The sequence below is a fragment of the Geotrypetes seraphini genome, chromosome 2, assembly GCF_902459505.1.
Source record: "Geotrypetes seraphini chromosome 2, aGeoSer1.1, whole genome shotgun sequence".
Lineage (NCBI taxonomy): Eukaryota > Metazoa > Chordata > Amphibia > Gymnophiona > Dermophiidae > Geotrypetes > Geotrypetes seraphini.
The window spans coordinates 152,713,557-152,733,926 of NC_047085.1; the positions used below are offsets into that span (position 1 = coordinate 152,713,557).

General features: G+C 43.0%; 1 protein-coding gene across 17 annotated transcripts in view; it reads left to right on the top strand.

The window, feature by feature from the left end:
• PTPRM (protein tyrosine phosphatase receptor type M) overlaps positions 1-20,370 on the top strand; it is a 1,237,515-nt gene that overhangs the window by 1,170,822 nt on the left and 46,323 nt on the right. For all 17 annotated transcript variants that reach the window (XM_033934018.1, XM_033934031.1, XM_033934023.1 and 14 more), the window contains 2 exons: positions 12,641-12,776; positions 15,209-15,358. In XM_033934018.1, the coding sequence (XP_033789909.1) occupies positions 12,641-12,776; positions 15,209-15,358 (286 nt within the window). The remainder of the gene's footprint in view (positions 1-12,640; positions 12,777-15,208; positions 15,359-20,370) is intronic.

A 20,370-nucleotide genomic window follows, 5' to 3' on the forward strand; every position in this document is an offset into this window, starting at 1 on the left:
TCACCGAATCAGACCCTTGGTCCATCCAGTCCGGTGACCCGCACACGCGGAGGCCCAACTAGGTGCTTCATAATGAGACTTTGTTTACCTGTATCCCTCAATGTGATTTGCAAGGAGGTAAGCATCCAACTTGCCCTTGAATCCTATAATGGAGGTCTCCATCACAACCTCCTCCGGGAGAGCGTTCCAAGCGTCCACCACTCGCTGTGCAAAACAGAACTTCCTGACATTTGTCCTGGGCCTGTCGCCTCTCAATTTCAGTACATGACCTCTCGTCCGAGTCACATTTGACAACGTGAATAACGATGCATCTTGCTGGATTTTATCTAGTCCTTTTAGTATTTTAAAAGTCTCTATCATATTTCCACGCATTCTTCTTTTCTCTAGAGTGAACAAGCTTAGTTTTCTGAGGCGTTCTTTGTAGCACAAATTTCCCATACCTTTTACTAGCTTTGTAGCTCGCCTCTGTACCCTTTCCAGCAGGGTTATATCCTTTTTTAGGTAGGGAGACTAGTGTTGGATACAATACTCCAGGTGTGGCCTGACCATTGCTCTGTAAAGCGGCATTATGACGTTAGCCGATCTACTTGTGATTCCCTTCTTGATTATGCCCAACATCCTGTTTGCTTTCTTTGCAGCCGCCACGCATTGTGCCGACGGTTTCAGTGTCTGGTCTATCAGTACCCCCAGGTCCCTTTCCTGCTCGCTCTTGCTCAATGTCACACCTAACATTTTATATTCATGTTCCTTGTTCTTCGTGCCTAGGTGCATCACTTTACATTTTTCTATATTGAATTTCATCTGCCACTTTTCCGCCCATTTCTCTAGCTGGTTCAAATCTCTCTGGAGTTCTTCACTATCCATTTGTGATCCAACTGACCGACATAGTTTCGTGTCATCTGCGAACTTGATTATGTTACTCGTTGTTTCCTCTTCCAGGTCATTTATGAATATATTGAATAAGATTGGCCCAAGGACCGAGCCCTGGGCACACCGCTTGTCACCTTTTCCCAGTCCGAGAACTTCCCATTTATGCTTACCCTCTGCAATCTTCTTCTCCTCCACTGCCAATTCCAGATTTTGTTCCTTCCATCTAGCTGCCCCTTATTCCTGGAATAAATTACCCGAGTTTGTCCGTCAGACCCCTTCCCTTGTTTAAAAGCAGACTGGAAACCCACCTTTTTGATATAGCTTTCAATCCTTAACCCGACTCCTCTGCCCTCCAACCCAGCTAGCTGATTAACCGTATCCATGATTAACTGTATCCTTAACTGTATCCATGACATCCCGTTTGTCTGTCTTGGCTGTTTATATTGTAAGCTCTTTCGAGCAGGGTCTGTTTTCTTCTTCTTTGTGACTCTGTGCGTCTGGTAGCGCTATAGAAATAATTAATAGTAGTAGTGGTAGAACTTTACACTAAATTCTGAACTCTGGGGGAGCAGTTCTGTCCTGCCATAGGATATCACCCACCTGTGTACCTTATCAATCCTGCTGTTACATATGAGCAGGATAAGTTTATACAGGTAATGAGGAAATACTGTCTGAACACTGTAGTCACAGGGAAATGAAATATGAGGAGATTGTTTTTCAAAGCAGAGGTGTTGATCATTATAAGACAAAAGCCTTTTTTAAAATTTCTGATTCATAGATATAAGATTATTATTATTATTATTATTATTATTAGGTTCTTATATCCCGCCATACCCAAAGAGTTCTAGGCGGTTTACATCCGTTACATTAGGATCCGGTCTGAACCCGGATTTACAAAAATTTTGTCGGAATTGCAGGTAGCGCGGAAGGAGGCAACGTAGTTTTAGCACAGGTTTATCATAGTTGGGTTAGAAGATAAAATGGAGGGAGTGGGAAACCAGAAGAGGGGGGGGGAGAGGGAGGTGGGGGTGGGGGGGGTTGGAGTGTATGCGGGGAGTAAGGACTAAGGGTCTTGTTCGCGGAAGAGGTGTGTTTTGAGAAGTTTTCTGAAGTCTAGGTAGGTTGGGGCCTCTAGCATCATTTGGGCTAGCCAAGGGTTCAGCTTGGCCGCCTGGAAGGCGAAGGTTTTGTCGATGAATCTTTTGAGCTGGCATGATTTTATGGAGGGGAAGGTAAACAACTGGATTCTGCGGGATTTCTTGTTGGTGCAATACATATTGAAATGTGGGGAGAGGTATTTTGGTGAGAGACCAAATACTGTCTTGTAACAGATGCAGGCGAACTTGAAGAGGACTCGGGATTCGAAGGGTAGCCAGTGCAGTTGGTGGTAGAAGGGGGTGATGTGTTCCCATTTGTTCAGGCCGAAAATGAGGCGGACAGCTGTGTTTTGATGAAATGCTCAGAGACCTAGATATAAGATCAAAATCTAAAACAGTGGAGTTAATAGGGAAGATGATACTGAGCAATCTAAGAAGTAATACTGTTGTAAGAAATCTGTTGAAGGTAAACTGAAACCCTTAAAATTTAAAAAAAAAAAACACAAACCAGTGACATAGCGAAGGTGAGAGGCGCCCAGGACGGTGGCACCCCTCTCCCACCCTCTGCTCCGCACGCGCCACCTTCCCCAGTACCTCTTTAACTTTCCCGGCGCAAACAGAATCATCAACTTGTTGGTGTCAGCTCTTCTTCTGATGTTACTTCCTAGCTGCGGGGCCCAGAAGTGACGTCAGAGGGAGAGCCGATGTTGGCACGAGAAGCAGGTTGGAGTTGCTGCTCTTGCTGGCAAAGAGCTAGAGGTATCGAGGGAGGGAAATGAAGGTGTGTGGAGAGGGGAGGAGTGGAGGGAGAGGAGGACAGGTGCCGGCGCCCCCCCACCAAGACAGCACCCAGGGCAGACCGCCCACCCCCCCCCTTACTGCACCACTGACCCTGAAGATGAACTTTGTCTAATGATAGCTTTTTGCCTTTATGTTCCATCTCCTTTTCCTTCCCATTATTTTGAAATTCTTATCTCCTTATTTTCTTCTCTCAGCACTTAACACCACCTCCTCCCACTGTTCTATCCTTTTGTCTGTCCTGGCCTTTCAAAGCTGATGGTTTAAATCTCTGCAATCATCTGTTCAAATTTAACAGGACAGAACAGGCCGACACCTGATCGAATGCTCTTGCCAGGAACAAAAAATTTCAGCCAAGACAATTAAGCATGCAGAAATATCATGGAATATTTCCAAAACTTCAAAGTATGGGAATTGCAAACTCAAATTGTTTGGTTTGTGGCTTTTTAAATGTCTTTTTTTTTTTTTTTTTTTTTAAGCTGCTGTTTGCCAGCTTCTATATCTTCGATTTACCTCATATCTGTTCAATTTACTAATTAAAATCACAGTTCTATAGACATGAAGGATAATTTTATTTCCAATGCAATAGGTGAGTCATTCTAGACATATGGGTTATCTCCCAATGGCCGCGAACCATCTGCAGAAGGAATCCACTCCAGATTTTTTCTCTGACTCTCCTCTACTTTACTGGGAGGTCTACTGCCACCTGTAGTTTTTCCTTTGTGCATGCGAGCCTGAAGGAGTGTTTCTGTTTTGTTGTCCCCTTTTTCTTATTTTCTTCAGTGTTTTTTTACCCTTTTTGGGGTTTTCATTGTGCTCAGAGCATTTTCTTCGGCTCTGCCTGCATAGAGAAGAAGCAGACTCTGGTCTGCAGCTGACAGGCCGATCCCTGGTGGTACCTGTTAGCCAGCCTACATTTGTTTCTTTGGAGCTCGGAGCCATCCCTGCTTTTTCCTTACCTATTGTTCAGCAGGGGTTCAAGCGCAGGCAGTTAGGTGCCCTTAGGAGGCTTAGCAGTGTCTCACAAGGTGCCAGCTGCATTTTTCACCTCCACCCTTTCCTTAGCACGTCTCTAGGTCTGTGGGGGTGGAGGTACGGTCAGGCACCGTGTCTGATTAGCAGCCCGAAGATCAGCATCGAAGAGGCATTCCCAGCATGAGGCAGTGATTCTCTGATTCCAGCAACTATAAAAGAGCTGATGCAGGCTACAACACATTTTCTAGCACAGGTCACAGTGAGTAAGGTTGTCACAGCCAGTGAGGTGAATTGGAGGGTTTCTGCCTGTTCCCTTGAGTTCCCCCTCCTCAAAAATCCTAAAATCACTGTTTTTGAACTTTACTAACTGTGAAAAATATCGCAGTTTTGGCGTGAATTTCCTAACAATGGTCATCTTGGATTTTAGCGATCTTTTATTCAAAAGCTCCCTGCACTTTTGAAATTGCAGGTTTTGCCTCAAAACTTGTTGGTATGGAGTTCTTAGGCTCTCCTAATTCAAATCCTTGCCAGGATTGCACAAATATAGTGCATGCCTGTGGCGTGGCTGTGCCTGTGGCGTGTGCCATGTGGCGTGGCCAGGAGAGGCGGCAGCACCATGCTTATCCTGTCCTCTGCCTAAGCAGGTGAGAAAATTTGTGGCTAATCTGTTGGGGGGCATCCATTTCTTTTTTCAGGGCATGGTAAGGCTGAATGTTGTGCACAAAAGGACAAAACAAAAGTGGAATTGTCCCAATCAGAATGGTGCGCAGTCAACAAAAAATGTCGTTCAACTCATCTGATAAATCCAAATGCCTTTATTCATCCAATGACTCAATGACCCGACATGCACATGTTTTGGCCTAACCGGCCTGCATCAAGAGTCTTGTGAGTCTTCACCGGATTTATGTGAGACACCATAGAGAATACAAAGATGCACGCACCCTCTAAAGGTCACAGCAATTCTCACTGCTTCACCACTTTTTCCTTTAGCAGCAGGATTTAGAGGGTGCGTGCATCTTTGTATTTTCTATGGTGTCTCACATAAATCCGGTGAAGACTCACAAGACTCTTGATGCAGGCCGGTTAGGCCAAAACATGTGCATGTCGGGTCATTGAGTCATTGGATGAATTTTATGAGGCATTGGATGAATAAAGGCATTTGGATTTATCAGATGAGTTGAACGACATTTTTTGTTGACTGTGCACCATTCTGATTGGGACAATTCCACTTTTGTTTTGTCCTTTTGTGTTTGTGGTTTTGTTTCCCCTGTTTTATTTTCTGCACAAAAGGACGCCTCGCAGCTCAAGTAACGCAAGGTGTCATCTAAGTGTGACTCAACTCCCCAGGGACCTGAGGCCTTTTCAGAATTTATGCAATATTTGTTTAATGCTTTTCAGGATAGTCGTGCTTCCCCTGCACAGTCCCGCTCTGCCTTGGACTTGTCTCTCAGCAGTTTTGCCTCTTTAGGCACATCCTCTTCTCAGTAAGCCGCTGTTCCTGAGTTAACTGACCCTGATTTGGGCGATATATATGATGATGCTCAGTTGTGCCCCCTTGTTTTCCAGGAACGTTCTTCCCATGGTGGGGGACTCAGGAGAGTATTCACTAAAACAGCAAACTGTAGAAGACAGAGAGTGAGGCTGCTTGGAAAACTCCACAATGTAGAATGCCCTCACTCTTTAGGGTTAAATCACCAATCTGTAGAATTTCTTCTTTTTAATTCAAATAAACAATCAACAACTGACAAATTATTTACTTATCCTTTATTGTTGTATACTTTGCTTGCCCCAACAATTGTATGTCCGACGGGACCCGTTTTGCCTAAACAGGCTTTTTCAAGGGTTCCAACAGGGAGCACTAATTTTCGGCGTCCTCTCGTTTTTGGAGCAGGAGCTGCGGACTCAGGAGAGTATGCCAGATCTTCGGATCCTTCTATGGCTGTAGAACCTGTGAACAATCCCACAGTTCTGTGTTTATTTAAGTCTGTTGCTTTGCCTGATCGCATATCAGAGTCTCCGCAGGAGTTTAATTTAGTCACTCAGCTGCCTCCTCCTCTCTCCTTTGTGGAGAACGAGATCAATCTTCAGCTTTTCTCTGGCATCCTGATATGAGCATTGTGATCTCAGAGCAATGGGACTCTCCGGAAGGCACTCTCAGAGCTATATCCTATGATACAGGAGTGCCAGCAGCTTTTAGTCAGCCTAAAGTGGATTCTTTGATAGCACAGGTGACTAAGCACACCTCCCTTCTAAGTGAGAGTGGTGTGGTGCTTAAGGACATGCAGGACTGCCATATGGATGTGGTTCTCAGAAGACTCTTTGAAGCAGCAGTTTTGGGAGTCAAAGCTGCCTTGGTGGTATCCTTTGTCACGTGCTCTTGCTTGTCCCAGCGGCGTACTCTGGAAAGTGAGGGTGTTGAGCCGCCTCCTCAGCTTCTGTTTGCTGGAGTAGTTGCTGATGCTCTGTATGACCTTATGTGGGTCTTTGGATAGATGTCGGCGTATTCGATTTCTGCTCACAGAATGCTCTGGATCAGCCAGTGATTCCACCTTTAAAGCTACTCTTGCTTGGCTCCCTTTGAAGAGGCAGTTGTTATTTGGCAAAGGCCTGGACAACCTAATGAATTCTGTGGTGGACCGTCACTCTAAGACCCTGCCTTACAGCAGGTTCAGAACCTCTAGAGGTTTGGGATACTCTAATTTTCGTGGCTAAAGGTGTTCCCAACCATATTCAAGCTTCATGTCTTGGAGATTTTCCCAGAGCTTCTCAGGCTCCAAGCATAACCAGCCTTTCACCTCCTGTTCAGCTCCCTCTGTCAAAAAGGCGTAATGACACCAGGACAAAGGAGGTCTCTCTACATATAGGGGACAGACTCTCCTGAGTGTGAATCTCATCCAACCAGTGGGTTCTGGACATTATTCAGTCCTGCTACAAGCTGGAATTTCCCTTTCCTCCGACAAGTTGGTTTGTGGACTCTCCCGTGGGGCACCCGGACAAGGTGATCAAAGTGCAAGCCTCTGTATGAAGATTGTTGGATATTCAGGCCTTAGAACTGGTGCTGCCCAAAGATTCAGGCTCGGGCAAATACTCCATATACTTTAATGTGCCAAAGAAAGGCTCCGATAATTGGAGGCTAATCCTGGACCTTACACATGTAAATGCTGAGGTCAGGATCCCGCACTTTCGTATGGAGACAGTGCAGTCTGTCATAGCAGCGGTGGCCCCAGGAGAGTTCCTTGCTTCTCTGAGGCTTACTTACATATTCCAATTTATCAGGTGCACCGGAAATTCCTCTGGTTTCATGTTCTGGAAAATCATTACCATTTTCAGCTGTGCCTTTTGGCCTGGCAACGGCTCCTTGTCCCTTCACCAAGGTGATGGTGGCTGTGACAGCTCACTTGAGGAAAATGAGACTGCAGCTACACCCTTACTTGGAAGATTAGCTGATCAGAGCCCCCTTGTTTGCCGAGAGTCAGCGTACAATAGATCAGGTGATCCAGGCCCTGGAAGACCTGGGTTGGATTGTGAATTACAGGAAAAGTAATGTGACCCCGACACAGTCCCTGGAATGTCTGTCTTCCAGAGGCACACAAACATAAACTGTGTTCTCAGATTTCTTGTCTCCTGGATAAAGCGGCTCCATCAGCGTGGGACTATGACCATGCCCTGCAGTCCATAGCCACAATAGATGTGGTTCCTTGGGCAAGAGCACATATGCATCCTCTTCATCATGTGTTGCTCTTGAGCTGGACTCCATAGACCGGAAGTGTTGCAGTCAGCTCTTCCTTGGACTCTGAAAGCTGGGTCAGTATAAATTGGTGATTCTTTCCGCAGTCCCTCTCCAGGGGCATGCCACTGTGGATTGCATCTTGGGTGCTTGTGATGACAGATGCCAGTCTCCATGGCTGGGGAGTCTTTTGCAACCTTCATCACATGGATGCCTTCTCAAAAGAAGTAGTCAAACAACTGATTGGAACTGCTGATGAAACTGCCAACGACTCTGGAAGGCCAAGCAGTCAGAGCCTTCTCTGACAATGTGACAGCGGTGGCATATGTCATTTGCCAGGGAGGAACCAAGAGTGCTTCTCTGGCTCAGGAAGCCCACCTGATCTTTCTCTGGGCAGTGTCATCTCCAAGCCCTTTCAGCAGTGCATTTGGCGGGAGTCAACAATGTTCAAGCAGACAGACCTTGGATCCAACAGAGTGGGCGCTGTCTTTGGCAGCATTTCAAGGCATTGTGCGGTGCTGGGATTGGTCTCACTTCAACCTAATGGCAATGGCGAAGACCTCGAAAGTCACCTTATTCTTCAGTAGAAGATACAAGCCTGGAAGCAAGGGCCTAGATGCTCTAGTACAGCTGTGGCTTCAGGGAGTTCGACTATATGTTTTTTCTCCCTGGCTCATGATAGCTCAGGTCCTTTGCCGGATTATGACTCATCAGGAAAGTGTCTTTCTGTTGGCTCCAGATTGGTTTCACAGACCGTGGAAGGCAAATCTAATTCTTCTTCACATAAATCGCAGCCTTCGGTTGCAAGCTCTCCTTCTCTCTCTCAGGATCCAGTCTGCATGGAGGTTCTGGATCACTTTGCCCTTATGGCATTGCTATTGAGTGTGAAAGGTTAAGAGTGCAAAGGATATTCTGATGTAGTCATTTCTACTCTTCTGAAATCTAAGAGATCATCTATTTGTCTACCTATACTAAGGCATGGAAGACTTTCCAACATTGGTGCGACCTCTACTGTGTGGAGCCATATTCAGCTCCAGTTTCAGTGGTGCTAGCCTTCTAAAGGTGGGCCTTGATAAGGGCATCACCGTCGCTTCCCTTTGGATCCAAGTCACTGAGATCTTTTGTTTTAGAGCCTGTGACCATAGTCCTTTGCTTGCGTCTCACTCTGATATGGCCAGATTTTTGAAAGGTACTCTTCGCATTAGTCCACCGATCAAACGTGGAACCTTTGCTTGGTTCTGTCTGGCCTCGCCAAATCTCTGTTTGTACCTCTAAGAGAGCCTTTCTTGAGGATCTCGAAGACTGGGATCTCTCTCCACACGGTTCCTTCATTTCTGCCAAAGGTGGTGTCAACATTCCGTGTTGTTCAGGAAGTGGGTTTGCCTTTTTTCAATCTACTGGTTCTAGGAAGCAGGGTCACATTTTGAAGAAGTTTGATGTGTGCAGAGTTCTTTTGCATTATCTGGAGGTCACAAATGAGTTTTGCCCCTCTGACCATCTATTTGTGCTGCCTCATTCTTCTAAATCTGGCATGCCATGTCCAAAGCAACTATTTTCAGATGGATCCATAAGGCCATTTCATCAGCCTACATTCTAAGTGGGAACCAGTTTCTTGTTTCTGCTCAGGCGCATTTGACCAGGAGAATGGCCTCTTCGTGGGCCAAGGCTAGGACGATCTCTCCTGAGCAGATTTGTAGAGGAGCTACTTGGTCCACTTTACACACATTTACCAAATTTTACAGAGTGGTTGTGGGTTGGTGCATTCAGGCCGCCCTAGGTGTTTTAAGACTGCTTTTGTGCATCCCACATGTCTAGAATAACTCACCTATTGTACTGGAAAAAGAGATTATGTCCTTACCTTGATAATATCTTTTCCAATAGATAGGTGAGTCATTCTAGACTCCTGCCCTGTCTTTCCTGTACCTGCCTACTGTCTCATTCTGCTTATGCTTCAAGTTTTATTCTTGGATTCCAGTTAGCCCTTTGGAGCCTAGAATAATTCTGATTATATGTTCAAGGTACATGCAAGGGTACTTCCTGTGCTCCTTTGATGCTTTTGTTTCTTGTTCTAAGGTTTTATTTGAGCAGAACAGTTGACTCTTGGGAAAATTTCCATTGGTGACCCTACTTCACATACTGCCGATGGAGCTCTTTTTGCTTGGGTACTAACTACAGGTGGCAGTAGAGCTCCCAGTGAAGTACAGGAGAGTCAGAGAGAAAATCCAGAATGGATTCCTTCTGCAGATGGCTTGCGGCCATTGGGCGATAACCCACATGTCTAGAATTATCTACTGGATAAAATGTCTAGATCATGTCTAGCTATCTACTGGATAAAATATTACCAAGGTAAGGACATAATCTCTTTATAGATTAGTCAGAAAATGAACATTTAATTCTGTGCACTCAAAACTACACTAGTATTTTATAAAAGATCTGGCAAATGTGGAACATTTTATAAAATTTGTATAATGCTGCCAAAGAAGCACTTATATTTGTCATCACACACAACAGAAGTCATTATATCGAAGAACGTATTACAAAAATAAGAGTGACCTCACTAGGGGTTAATGCATATATGTGATGGTACATATATACATAAGATGCAACTTTGCTATTTACACACTTAAAGGTAAAAATGGTGCATTTTGTAAACCCACTCTCCAGGTTAAGGAATCATTCTCCAGAATTCACTTTGCATAGAGACATGGTTTTGAATGATGCATTCCTCTAAAGCTCAGCTCCAAATAAGTAGTTAGCCAGGAGTCATGCATTGTTCAAAGTAAGCAGTAATATACAGTCAAACCTCGGTTTACAAGTAACGCGGTTTGTGAGTGTTTTGCAAGATGAGCAAAACACTCAAGCAAACTGTAACTCTCAAACCAAGCATTGACTCAATTTGTGAGCCCCAACCCAACCCCAGGAACCGGCAGTATTGCTCCTCCCAAGGCCACCGGTGCTTCTCCCTCCCTTCGCGATCGAGGTCTCATGAGAATCTCGAAGAGGGTGAGATCCAGAAGGCCTTGAGCATGCGCAGACACTCAAGGCCCAGCAGAAAATCGGCGGCAGGCACTTTCTAACACCGGCGGCGCACAGGTAAGGACAGAGCCGGTTGGGGGGGGGGGGAGGAGGGATGGGATGGAGAAGTGCCAGTGGCCGCAGGGGGAGCAATACTGCTGGTTCCCGGTGGCGGCTCGGGGGTCGGGTGGAATGAATCATCCGAGTGGCCTTTATGGCCTATGAGGAAAATTGCTTTGCTATATGAGTACTTTGGATTGCGAGCATGCTTCTGGAACGAATTATGCTCACAAACCAAGGTGCCACTTCTAGGAATGGATCTGTGTGTGGGGCCTGTGGTTGCAGCAGGGATAGAAGAGATCTGCTTGGGCCCAGCTATCTTCCTATCCATGAGGCTCATTATTATTAGCCCAAACAAATGTAAGTTTCCAGAGAAAACAGTTTTTAATGAGACACCGACTCTTACAAGTATTACTGTGGCAAGATGCTTCTCACATATTACAAAAGCAGCAAAAAGTTCCCCAAACTCATCAAGTGCAAAAAAACAAACATCTTTATCCAATTCTTAACTTCATACAATTCTACCAGCACAGTTTCAACAAGCTCAGGTCAAAAGTCCCCAAAGTACTTTCTGTACAATATCCTTTCATGGGTTAACTGTGGGGTTTTCAGTAGAGCCACAAAACCTTAGACTCTATATAGAATGCAATAACGTCTATCACAAAAAAAAGAATGTCTGCCAGAAATATTCCTAGTTGAGGCATTGAATAGTCCTCCGTAGTTTATTTAAAACTTTCCTCTCCTCTCAGCGTGTTTTCCCACTGCTTCTGCAACTTAGAGTTTTTCTCTTACTCTCCAGCATGTGCTTAATGAGCTTCAGTTCTCAGCTACAGCTGATGAAAAGGGAAACATCAGCCGCACTGAAGCTGAAAAAAAGGCACATTCAACTCTCTTTTGCCACTTGTCTCCCTAAGGCAGAGCTTCCCAAACTGTGGGTCGGGACCCCAAACGGGATCACAAAATTTGCCATTGGAGGTCAGGACCTAGCGTTGGTTCTCCATAAGTATATCATTATCCTGCACCTCCAGGAGGCCACACAATTTCATTTAGCTCCAATCATGGGGTTATAACCACAAAGAAGATTAGGAAGTACTGTCGGAACAGGAAAAGAGATAGGTTCCCCACCCCTTGGCATAAACTGGTCAAGTTCTCCCACTTATAGATACCACTTCTGTGGGTGTTTAACAGCTATAATATTAAACAAGCTCCTGGACCATATCCATGAAGAGATTATTTCCATTGGGTTTAGCATCCTAATCATTTTGAAAAGTTAGCTCATATGCTTCCACTGACCTTACACACAAATACTGGTTTCAAGCTTGTAGCAGAAAACAAACCAACATTCAACAAATATCTTTAATTGCAGTCTTCACCATGCTATTTTTTTGTCTCAATGTTCATCACTTCTACAAAAGCTGCTTCTGGAGAATTATAACCAAACAAACTCCATCTCTTCTGGCTTAGCCTCTGAGGGCAGGTCTACAATAGACAAGACCTCCTGTTCTCCTCCTTGCTCTCTTGATTGCGGGTTACTACTGTTGTCATATTGGCTTTCATTGGGTTTTCAGAGAGATTTAGCCATGGGTTCCTTATGTAAGGAGGTGTCATTGGTGTCAGATTCCCAAGGGTCCAGGCAAGCTTCTAGGGTTTTCTGGAAATGATAGTCTGCTTCCTCCCTTCCCTTCTGTCCTGGCCAACTCTGTGGGTCACAATGTGTATTGCTGGTTTTAAATTATGGAATAAACATATATTTTAAAACACTACCCAAACCACACCCAGAACATACAACCTTTAAATCCTTGCACCCTGCCACATTTAAATAATGCCTTTTCTAGAATTGTTACTTACATGTGTTTGTCAATTTACATATATTAGACTCTAAGCTGTTTACTTAGTGTCTAAAATTTATTCCTTAACTACCCCACTGTTTGGATGGTTTCTTCATTAATAGACACCATTAGACAAAACACAACCTATTGTCTGATGATGCCAGCTCCTGAGATTCGCATTGCCTCACAGGTCACCTTGTCATCAGAGTGCAATTATTCTAATTTGCTTTTCTGAGTCTTTGGAGCTTGATGGTATTTTTTGTTGTCAGTGCTGGTGCAGGTCGAACAGGTTGCTTCATTGTCATTGATATAATGCTGGATATGGCTGAAAGAGAAGGTGTTGTAGACATATATAACTGCGTAAGGGAGCTCCGGTCTCGAAGAGTCAACATGGTACAAACTGAGGTAAGACCAAGACTTTTCCGGTCATTGAATGGTCTAATTCCATTTAGAAACAAAGATTTTGTTATTTTGTGAATGAGAAGTTTATTTCTGTTATTCCAATGAAATACATTTGTAGAAGTCTTTTCTGCTAATTTAAGTACAGATACAAGATTCTTTGTCTGAAATCCTAGGGACCATGCATATATACCATACCATATATACTCTCTCCCTCTACCCCCCACCCCAAAGAGTGATGATCCACCTCCATCTCAGACCCAGCGGCAAGACCCCCATACTTCCATTGTGGTCTGGTGGGACGTTGGGGCAGTATCAATTCTCACTTCAGTGGCAGTCTCGTGAGCAGCATTGTGAGACTCATGCTAGAAGCCTAAGCAGCCATTTTCAGCAAGGTCAAATGAGAATTGCTCCTGCCTCAACATCCCACTAGGCCACCATGGAAGCACAGTAAAGGCCTGGGGGTCCTGCTGCTGGGTCCAGGAGAAGGGTGGGTTGCCACTCTTCGGGATGGGGGGAAGAAGTAGGGAGGAGCATGCTGACAATGGGAAAATTGCTTGGTCAAGATGGGGCCTGACGGTGAGGAGATTTCTGGGTCGAGGTGGGGCCTGACAATGGGGGAACTGCTAGTTCTGGGGGGGTAGGGGGACTGACAGCAGCGATGGAGAAGAAATGCTATTGAGAGAAAGGAGAAACACACACACCTGCATTGGTTTCAGCATGTATCATGTAGGAGAAATTGTCTACTTCAGTTTGCATCAAATATCGGTTTTCAGAGCTTTTCAAGTTTCAAAATTTCAGATAAATGATCTTGTACCTATATTCTTTCCAAAAGTGATTATTAAGTTTATTTTCCTATATACCACACAAAAGCTATCAAAGTAGTGCACATTCAGGTACAGTAGGTAGTTTTATGGAGGACTCCCAATCTAGGTTTGTACCTGAGGCAATGAAAGGTTAAGGGGCCCTTTTATTAAAGGTTAGCATGCGCTAACAAACATTTACATGTGCCAAGTACCAAGTGGCCCATAAGTATAAAATAGGATGTGCAGCCTTTAACATATAATAATGTCATTAATGCAGGCTAAGCTCTAGTAAAAGGGCCTCTAAGTGACTTGCCCAAGATTGCAAGGAGCAATTTGTAATTTCTTCCAGTTTGTCTTCTGTAAGAGATGCTTTCTTGAATTACTTAAGGCAACAACAAACAAAAAATCCTACTCGACTGCAGTTAAAAATCGAAACTAGAAACAAAAACTGCAGTAACGATGTACAGGACGCCAAGGCTTTATTAGACAATCATAAAAAAACATAAAACAGTTTGTTTCCAAAAGGACTGATAAGACCGGACCCAAAACGGTCCGTGTTTCGAAGAAACACTCCTTCCTCAGGGGTTCTAATATATATCAAAACAAAGTAACCTGATAGATAACAACTGTATAAAAACTGGAAACAGCAGTGAATAACTGTAAATGCTCTGGCGCGATGCAGGGCCAAAAGGGCCTCTAAGTGACTTGCCCAAGATTACAAGGAGCAATTTGTAATTGCTTCCAGTTTGTCTTCTGTAAGAGATGCTTTCTTGAATTACTTTGCATGAGACTACACGGCATCACAAATCTCACAGGCATTCCATTTTGATATATGTCAGTCCTATTTACATGTATGAAAATTATTATTTTGCTTTTAAAAAATATAGTGGATAAAATGCAGAAAATGGTGTCCAGAAAAACGAATTGTGCCTTTGTGTCTGCTTTTTTTAACTTCTCAACTTCAGTCATAGAATGAGTGAAATCCTTTTGTTTTGGGGTTTTTTTTTAACTTCAAAGATAATATTGAAGGAAGGATTTTAATTGAAAAATAAGTTGTACCCTTACTTCTTGCATTCTGTAATTCGCTGATTGTCCAGCCTTCTTCGATGTGAACCGCCTAGAAGTCTTTTGACTGTGGCGGTATAGAAGAATAAAGTTATTGTTGTTATTATAAGCATTTGGTCCCTATTTATTGTCATACCAGTTAGTACTAGAGAGTTGCATGGGGACAGAAATCAAGCCCATCCCCGCCCGCCCCCACTGGACCTTATAGTGTATACTCCATTTCTCAGATCATGCAATTTGACTTTTTACCTTTTAATGGAAAAGAAAAGTGTATGTTAACCTGTAACCCGTTCTGAGCTCATTGTAGAGAGCCTAGTGATTAGAGCTACAACCTGTAAACCCGAGAGATCAAAGTTCAAATCCCATTGTTTTTCCTTGTGGCTTCGGCAAATCACTTAACTATCTATTTGCCTCTGGTATACTCATACTGGAAGTCATGTGGAACCAGAGAAAATGCAGACAAGCTACTATTGGAAAGACATGAGCTAAATATTAAAAATAAATCTTTAATTCCTTTCCATGTTCTTAATTAGCAAACCTTTTCTATGTTCTACTTTTGACCAACAGGAACAGTATGTGTTCATCCATGATGCAATACTGGAAGCCTGCCTTTGTGGAGACACATCCATTCCAGCCTCTCAAGTCAGGTCTGTGTACTATGAAATGAACAAATTGGATCCTCAGACTAACTCAAGTCAAATCAAAGAAGAATTTAGGGTAAGATGATTTGAATTTTTTTTTCCCCACTTTTTTAAAATTTTTCACTTTATCATGTTACCAAATAACTTATATCATGAAGTCATGCCAGTGTTTAATTACAAAGAGCACAGCATTAACCATAATCATCTTAGCAACACTTAACCAGTCTGGTGTTATCCCCACCTATCTTATTGTCAATGCAGTTGTAGCAGAATTTTTAAAAGGTTTGGAAATCCACTGCTTATTTCTAGAATAAGTATCATAAAATCTGTTTTACTTTTTTGGGATATTGCCAGGTCTATGTTCTTTATTATTTATGTAAACCGAGTCGAGCTTCTTATTAAGAGGATGACCCGGTATAAAAACTAAAGGATTGGATTGGATTTCTTTTGACCTGGATTGTTCACTATTGGAAACAGGATACTGGGCTTAATGGACATTCGGTCTATCCCAGTATGTCAATTTTTATGTTCTTAGGTTCAGTAACGTGTAGTTAACTTCCCTTATGCTCTGCTAAGATACTTCCATCTTAATCCACGCATCCCAGGGGCAGCAGAATGCCTTTTTTTGGGAGGGGGGGAGGGTGCCCAGGTTTCACCCAATCCAACCTTCAGCATCATCCAAGATAATACCACTGATTGTAGTATTGTCATTTCTTCATTCATTTTTCACATGCATGGTACTGTATATAGTCTTAATGTATTAACAACACATAATTCTAACCACAAAATTAGGTGTATGCAGAGAAATTTTTCATTGTCATTCAGATTTTTCTTTTTTCCTGGAAGGTCAAGACAGATGACTTTAAATATGCAACTTATACATTATAGTAAATGCACAAAATAAATACAATCTGTAAAACTGTAAATCTCTGGCAAATGAGTGTCTTTGCCACAAGCATTGCATCTGATATTGCTCTGGGCTTTGTTACTGTAGTTGGTACTTTTCTAGACTCTTAGGGCTCCTTTTACAAAGGTGCGCTAGCGTTTTTAGCGCACGCACAGGGTTAGTGCGTGCTATAGTGCGCACTAGCTGAAAAATTACTGCCTGCTTAAAAGGAGGCGGTGGTGGCTAGCGCACTATTCCGCGCATTAAGGCCCTAACGCACCTTTGTAAAAGGAGCCCTTATTGTGCACAGAGGCATTTTCAACTGTGTATTCAAATCTCATACATTTCTTCCTCATAAAGCTGTCGGAACAAAAGTGGCTTTGTCTTTTTTAAATGCAATGAGCAGAAGTTTCTCCAGGTCAATTGCCACATCAATGCCTTTTCTGATCAAAATGGCAAACCAGTTCACACGCAAGCAGATCCAAAACGTGATAGTACTGTCTTCTGTAATATTTTTCTGAACTCTCAAAAGTGTAACCAGCTTCTCTCCCATCCAGCATTTATTTTTATTTTTTTTTTTGGGGGGGAGAGGGGTCTTTAATGCCCTAGTGGCATGGGTGCATCAGTCAAATCTGTTGCATCTTCTATTACTGACTAGTAGAAACTTTCATAGGCCCATTCTGACCACTGGCACAATAGAAATCACTGCATTGTTTTCACTTCTTTCTGTGCATCCTGTAATGTCGTGTTAACTGCTTGCAGTGTTTTGGTTAACCATTATGTGGCAGAGAAGACAAGATAGAAGAGACACAGACCATTAAACACCTGATGTTATAGATAACTTGAGGAAGGACCTAACAAAGTAAAATATGGTTCAAAATTCGGCAGCTAAGATTTAATGCTTTGCCTTAGCTTTTAAAACACTCTGGGCTCCTTTTACTAAGGTGTGCTAGCGTTTTTAGTGCATGCTAACCACACGCTAAATGAAAAATACCAATGCATGCTCTATGGAGGCGTTAGCATTTAGCGCATGCGGTATTGTAGCGTGCGCTAAAACCGCTAGCACACCTTAGTAAAAGGAGCCCTCTGTTACAAGCTTTTGCACTACATGGCCAATCTCATAATCCCTTACAAACCTTCTCATAACTTGCGATCCATGGATAGCTATCGAATAGCTATTTCCTCGGTACATATGTTGAGACTTTCCACCACTCGTCATTCAGCCTTATTTTCTATTGTACATACCCTTTGGAATTCCCTTCCCTTGGAATTACAGTCCGAATCTTCATACGTCAGGTTTTCAGCTCTCTTGAAGACTTATCTATTTACCCAGGCATTTTCAGGAGACCCTTAATGACAGTTCTGATGCACTGGGGGGGGGTTCTTTGTTTCCAGTTTTTTCTGTCCTATTTTTATTGTAGTTCCTTTTTGTTTCTTATTGTATTGTAAACCGCCCTAGTGGTTGCACAAAGGGTGGTATATAAACCTTTTAGTAAACATAAACACAATGCTAAAAAAATGCAGTCATACATTTGAGCTGCAAAAACCCAATAGAATGGTACAGTTTAGGGGTGAATAATCTTATGCATGTAAGATATGCAGGACTTGAGTATAGAGTTACCAGATTTTACGTATATAAAATCCAAGCCCATAGACCCACCCCCAGGCCTGCCTAGTTCCACCCATCCCCGCCCCATTACGCCCATGCCACACCCCAGTCTCACCCCTAACCCCACACCCCTTAGCCTGCTCGTCTCAATCGGGAGGGCTTCGGCACATGCGCCGATGTCCCTCCCAACGCGATCTGCCTTTCAAAACCCGAAGTGCTGGGTTTTGAAAAGCCATCCGGATGCCCGGACATGCCCTCTAAAAGAGGACATGAATGGGTAAATCCAGACGTCTGGTAATCCTACTTGACTGTGATCATATAGGATGATCTTAAGGTAAACAAACTGGTAGAAAAATCGATGGCAAAAGCTAGAAGGATGCTTGAGTACATAGGGAGAAGAATGGGCAATAGGAAAAAGGAGGTGATGATGCCCCTGTATGCAACAGTGAGACCTCATTTAGAATATTTGGTGCAGTTCTGGAGACCACATCTTCCAAAAGAGATACTGTAAACAGAATGGAGTCCAGAAGGCAGCTACTAAAATAGTTGGTGGTCTTCATCATAAAGCGTATGGAGACTGACTTAAAAATCTCAATATGTATACTTTGGAAGGAAGGCGGGAAATGGAAGAAATGATAGAGAAGTTTAAAAATCTCTGAGGCATAAATGCACAGGAGGCAAGTCTGAAGTTCTGAAATGAGGGGGCCTTGGAAGAAGGCGAAAGGAGACAGACTCAGAAGTAATCTGAGAAAATAGTTCTTCATGAAAAGGGTGGTGAATTTGTGGAACGGCCTCCAAGTTCAGGTGGTGACGATGAAAACTGTATCTGAATTCAAGAAAGCTTGGGACAAGTACATATGATTTCTAAAGGAGAGGAAGGGATAGTAGATGGCATGGGTAGGCAAACTAGATAGACCAATAACCTTTATCTGCCTTCATTTCTCTGTTTTAATGTTTTGAATTTTTCTAGCATTGCCAAAATGCCAGAAGATTTTCTACTACTACTACTATTATTAATTATTTGTAGAGTGCTACCAGACGTATGCAGTGCTGTACAGAGTCACAAAGGAGACGGTCCCTATTCAAGTGATCTTACAATCTAAACAATCAAGACAGACAAACAGGATGCTAGGGTAGGAGTTACAGTTAGAGGGGGTGGTTAAATTGCTAGCTAGGGTGATGAGCAGAGGGGAGAAGGGAGTAGGGTTATGAGTTGAAGGCTATCTCAAAAAGGTGGGTTTTCAACCTACTTTTGAATAAGGGAAGAGTCTCAGGTAGCTTATTCCAAGCATACAGGGCAGCAAGCTGAAAGGAACAAAGTGTGGAACTGGAGATAAGAGGAGAATGATGCAGATAAAAGCAATTTGAGGAACAGAGTTCTTGGGGATGTGTATAAGGAGAGAGAAGAGAGGAGAAATACTGAGGGGCTGCAGAACAAACCCACTTATAAGTTAGTAATAGGAGTTTGAACTGTATGCAGAGGCGGATAAGGAGCCAATGAAGTAATTTGAGGAGAGGGGTGAGGTGAGTGTATCAAGGTTGGCAGAAGATAAGTCATGCAGCAGAGTTTTGTGCAGATTGTGACTCCTCATTAATTTGTGTATTACAGCATATGTAATTAATTATCTATGATGGATTTCACTGTACCAGTGCAGACAGTCCATCATATTGGACAGAGGATGTGAAGGTTTTGATTCTCTGGGTTTAATTTTGTCTTTAAAGATTTAAACAAATGATTTCTCTTTGGAGACTCTCTACTTGATTAGTTGGGTCCCCTCTAACGCTAAATCCAATGCATCCTGAACTGCTTTACATTTTTGCAGGCACAGATTTATGCCATGTGCCATGTGAATGGCTGCAGGATTTTTATGCTTAAATTGAGCAGCAACACCACATATGTGACCAAACATATTAACTGCTCCATCATATGCTCACCTCCTGCACAGAGTCAGTGGTATGTTGCCAACTATAGTTGACAGAGGAGCCTATTTTAGGTATGTTAACACAGCCTACATGTTCATGTATTATGTAATTTTCATCTATTCAGCAAAATTAAGTAACCAGCTGTTCCTTGGGTGCAATACCCCTTGTTTCATCTGCAAGAAGAAAGTAAATCCCAAATTCATGAATCTGTGTTAGCAGTCTCTGTTAGTCATTCATAGCAATATGAGGTGAATAAACTCATTGATTATGTCACGAAATATGTATTTTTTCACAGAAAGCCAGTAGTTAAGATAAGGGTAATCCTCAGAGCAAATTTAATGAATTGATATAAATTGCCACTTTCAATATCATGACCTCTGTCGCTCGTTCTTATCCCATTAGGAAATGAAGGGATATTTCAGTAGCACTTCTCAGTTAGATTTTTGTTGAGCCTTCAGTTGTGAATAAAACTGTTAGTAATGGTTGGTTGATGTGACAAATAGGTTTATATCTGAGTTGTGGCTTCCCTGTGACATTTATGTTCTCTTAAGACTTGGACAGCCTTTCTCCAATTCTGAAAAACATTAAGTGCAACCTCCATTTTTGAGGCACGCTTAGTCATTTGCCTGAACACATTTCTTCTGTTACCTGAGGCGGAAAGGCAAAGCCA